General features: G+C 43.2%; 1 protein-coding gene across 1 annotated transcript in view; it reads left to right on the forward strand.

The window, feature by feature from the left end:
• SARC_03098 (hypothetical protein) overlaps window positions 1-3,934 on the forward strand; it is a gene marked incomplete at its 3' end in the record, with an annotated part of 5,007 nt that extends 1,073 nt beyond the window's left edge. Inside the window, exons 2-6 of the mRNA XM_014303120.1 lie at window positions 626-835; window positions 1,360-1,481; window positions 1,914-2,058; window positions 2,945-3,097; window positions 3,654-3,934. Coding sequence (XP_014158595.1) covers window positions 626-835; window positions 1,360-1,481; window positions 1,914-2,058; window positions 2,945-3,097; window positions 3,654-3,934 — 911 coding nt within the window. The remainder of the gene's footprint in view (window positions 1-625; window positions 836-1,359; window positions 1,482-1,913; window positions 2,059-2,944; window positions 3,098-3,653) is intronic.
• Between the last annotated feature and the right edge of the window lie 379 nt (window positions 3,935-4,313).

Raw genomic sequence — 4,313 nt, forward strand, 5'->3', positions numbered from 1 at the left:
TATGTATATTTATATATTTTATACGAATGTAAGGATAGATGTACCGTATTAGCTGTTGTACGAGACGCTTTTTCTTAGCAAGTTTGAATGCCACTATACCGTATTGGTGACCGTTTCATGTGCTCTACCTCAAGGTACAATGTATTCCAATACTTTTGAGCTATTCATAGAATAGCTGTTGTCACACGTCACACGTCATATTCACATTGGTTACTGGTTGTGTGTGTATACATAGTCGGGGGGTTTACTGTGATCTGAATCACTCTTCAAACCTCTCAGTGTTGCTTCCCGTGGGTTGCTTAATTATATTAATCATTTGCTCGACTCGGGTTGTGTGGCCCAGCAAATCATCTGTCCTTGTTGAATGTCAAGATCTGTTGTACGGGATGTTGTACTCGCAGCACGTTGTCTCTGCATATTCATCAGCCGATATTCATCCCACTACAATTCTGGTGTACGCCTGTGCTGGAGTATGACATGAACGTGTGTCAATTGCCTGTTCTCTTATTCCCCTGTCGCACACGAAGCCGAAGGCAGCTGATTTCACAGTCACTATAGACTGCTCAAGCCGGCATATACCGTACATGGCTTTAACTCAGTTTACTCTGTTCTATTTATATACCAGGGCCCGCGCGTGATGGGTCACCCTTCTATGAATTCACACAGAAGAAGAAGTGCAAAGTGATAGAGAGTAAAGAGCGCAAGTGGAGCATCCATGATGTGCTGTTTGGCGTGGCGTGGTTGGCAACCATTGTGTTGTTGTGGAAGGCGTCTGGTATCACGGCTACCGTCCAGGAGGTCTGGAACCCCTATGAGATTCTTGGTCTTGATGAAGGTGTGTGTATTTATGTATGTATGTTTCTTTTTTCTTCTTCATATGCTTGTAGGAGTGCTAAATGCTACATGCGTGCGAAAGTGTGAATGTATTTCGGTACCATTCACGACATACTTACTGTGCTGGCGCAGGTAGCGACTGTATCGGTCGTTTGCGATGAGGTTTGGAGAAGGAGCTTATATGAAGGTTTGGCGTGTGTATGAGATTTTAATTGCGTAGGCCTGTCTTGTATGGGTAGTCGTTTGGGTATGCAATTGAGATCCTACCTCAGCACAGGATACCTGTCTAATCAGTACTATGGCCCAGCAGATTGCACTTGACAGGAGTGGTGGCTCACCACGGCCAAGGTCAAGTTTTAGTAGAAAGTGTTAAATCACCTCTCACACGGGGGTCCTGCACCAGCAGATAGTATCACCTCGATGTAGATATTGGCGTTGCTACGTTGCATTTGATCCCATCCCGTCCCTCATTTTCAGTCTAAGCATGACTAATGCGATCGTATCTGTCTGCATGCGCGTGATCAGGTGCCACGCCGAAGGAGATCAAGAGTGCCTATCGTAAACTGTCGCTGGTGAACCATCCGGATAAGAACCCCGAAAATGAGACTATTCACGAACTCTATATGGAAATTGTCAAAGCTCATCAGGTATTGCATATTTCGATATGTGTGTATGTACACAGATAAGTAGATAGATATATGAATAGTAATTTCGTCACACACACACACACACACACACACACACACACAGACACACGCACACATACACATACACATACACACACTCACACACTCACAAAAACACACACACACAAACACAAACAAACACACACACACAAACACAAACACAAACAAACACACACACACAAACACAAACAAACACACACACACACACACAAACACACACACACACACACACACACACACGCACACACACACACACACACACACACACGCACACATACACATACACATACACACACACACACACACACACACACACACACACACACATATACACTGTATATGTATATGTATATGTATATTCTAGTTACGAATGTACTCGATCTCTACGCCCAGACTCTTACTGACGATGCTGTGCGCGAGAACTGGGAGAAGTTTGGACATCCTGATGGCAAGCGTTCCACTGAGTATGGTATCGCTTTGCCCGAATTCCTGATTTCTGATACCTACAAATGGGTGGTTTTAGCTCTCTACTTCCTAGGTATGTGTGTATCTATCTAGGTGTTTGTTTCCATTCGGTATACGATTTCGCACAATATTATAGATCACTTGAAAGCTTTGAATGTACTTAGATATCGATTAGCCATCCCCATTCTATCCGCCTGCTGCAAGTGCGTGTTGACTTTTGCATTCGTGGTTTCACCTGCGTTTATATAGGATTCTCACCCATACTTCAAGATTTCAAATTTGGACGGCAATGTACTATACATTTGTATAAGGGGGTCCGCTCTACCAGAGACATGTAGGCATTTACTTAAATGCACTCCATGCCACAAAGTCATATGCACGTAGACAACTGTCTCTCACCTTTTACAGCACAATACATCATGTCCCGGTCATGGGCTTCAAGGGACAATATTTTTGATATCATTTATATACCCATGTTCAGCTTACATAGCTCATCTGTATATCACCCTATGTCATATATACCATAGGTATCATAGTGTTCATGCCGGTAGTTCTTTTTTTGGTATCATTTATATACCCATGTTCAGCTTACATAGCTCATCTGTGTATCACCCTATGTCATATATACCACAGGTATTATGGTGTTCATGCCGGTAGTTTTATTTTGGGTATCATTTATATACTCATGTTCAGCTTACATAGCTCATCTGCATATCACCCTATGTCATATATACCACAGGTATCATGGTGTTCATGCCGGTAGTTTTATTTCTCATAGGTATCATTTATATACCCATGTTCAGCTTGCATGGCTCATCTACATATCACCCTATGTCATATATACCACAGGTATCATGGTGTTCATGCCGGTAGTTTTTTTTCTCATAGGTATCATTTATATACCCATGTTCAGCTTGCATAGCTCATCTACATATCACCCTATGTCATATATACCACAGGTATCATGGTGTTCATGCCGGTTGTGGTAGCCCAGTGGTGGTGGAATTCCAAGCGATACACTCGTGATCGCATCCTCCGACAGACCATCAATCTGTACTACCAGTTCCTCAGACCCCAGATGACTACGGCGCAGATCGTAGACGTAGTGACAGGTATATATGGATGTATGTGTACGGGTACATGTGAACGTCAATTCCCATCGTGGATGTGTAACTCTATGTTGCAGGTGCATGGGGCGCAATTCTAGTATCTCATGTATGAGTCAAATTTTGGGACGCCCGGCTGCCACCACGCCTGGCATCAGAATACAGAGACCATAAAGATCTGCAACAAGGGCAGGAATGGAGATGTTCGATCCATATGTGTCCACTTACGCACGTACGTTGGCTGGGACACTATTGCTACTACGTTGACCTTTGCCTTGCACATGGACTGCTAATCGTGGCATGTCTGATCTGCAGTTGTTGTCTATGAACAATGTGTAGGTTCTCTGTACGTACATGCGCCGATGGTTGTTTGCCATTTCTTCACGTGTTCTCATAGTCGTCCGGCGCATGTGCATATCAGAATAATGCATGTTGCTAAGTGTGTAGGTGTATGTCTATGCATGTGTACACACGGGTATTATAACCAAGCCTTGCTCATCGACCCATACACTAGACACCCACAAACACCTCTCCACACTCCTCCCCCCTTTGTTGCACACAGCGGCCGTTGAGTTCCAGGACGAAGTACCTCAGCGTGACACGGACAAAGAGCAGGTTGCTGCTCTTATCAAGCTCATTGGCGAGACCAAGTTAGAGGGCCAAGCGAACGATCTCATGGCCCGTTTCAGTGAAAACCAGGTTTTCGACGCGCCTTACTGCATCAAGGCTCGGGCGCTGCTTACGGCACACATGTTCCGCATCACCGATTTGCCCGCGGAATTGCACGAGGATCAACAGATTATTCTAAATTTGGTGCCCAATCTAATTCAGGTGTGTGTTTGACTGTGATGGACTGTTCATTGATTCAGTCTGTTGTTTGCGTGATACTGTATGAGTCTTGTGTAGTGATGGGCATGTACATGTGTCCGAGTACGTGCTACAGATATCTAGTCATACGAACACCTTTTATATATATATATATATATATATATACATTGTTTCTATATATACATACTCGTACGTCGTTACCGTTGACTTAAGCATTTTCGTCTGTGCACCTGTGCCGTCGTGTGAATCATCGCTCGTCGACACAAATATCGCATCCAAATAGTTATGTTTATCCACGTGGACAGTACACTATATATATATATATATATATATATATATATATATATATATATATACTATACTATACTATATTATTATTATTTACTACTACTAC

The sequence above is a fragment of the Sphaeroforma arctica genome, assembly GCF_001186125.1.
Source record: "Sphaeroforma arctica JP610 unplaced genomic scaffold supercont1.151, whole genome shotgun sequence".
Taxonomy (NCBI): domain Eukaryota; class Ichthyosporea; order Ichthyophonida; genus Sphaeroforma; species Sphaeroforma arctica.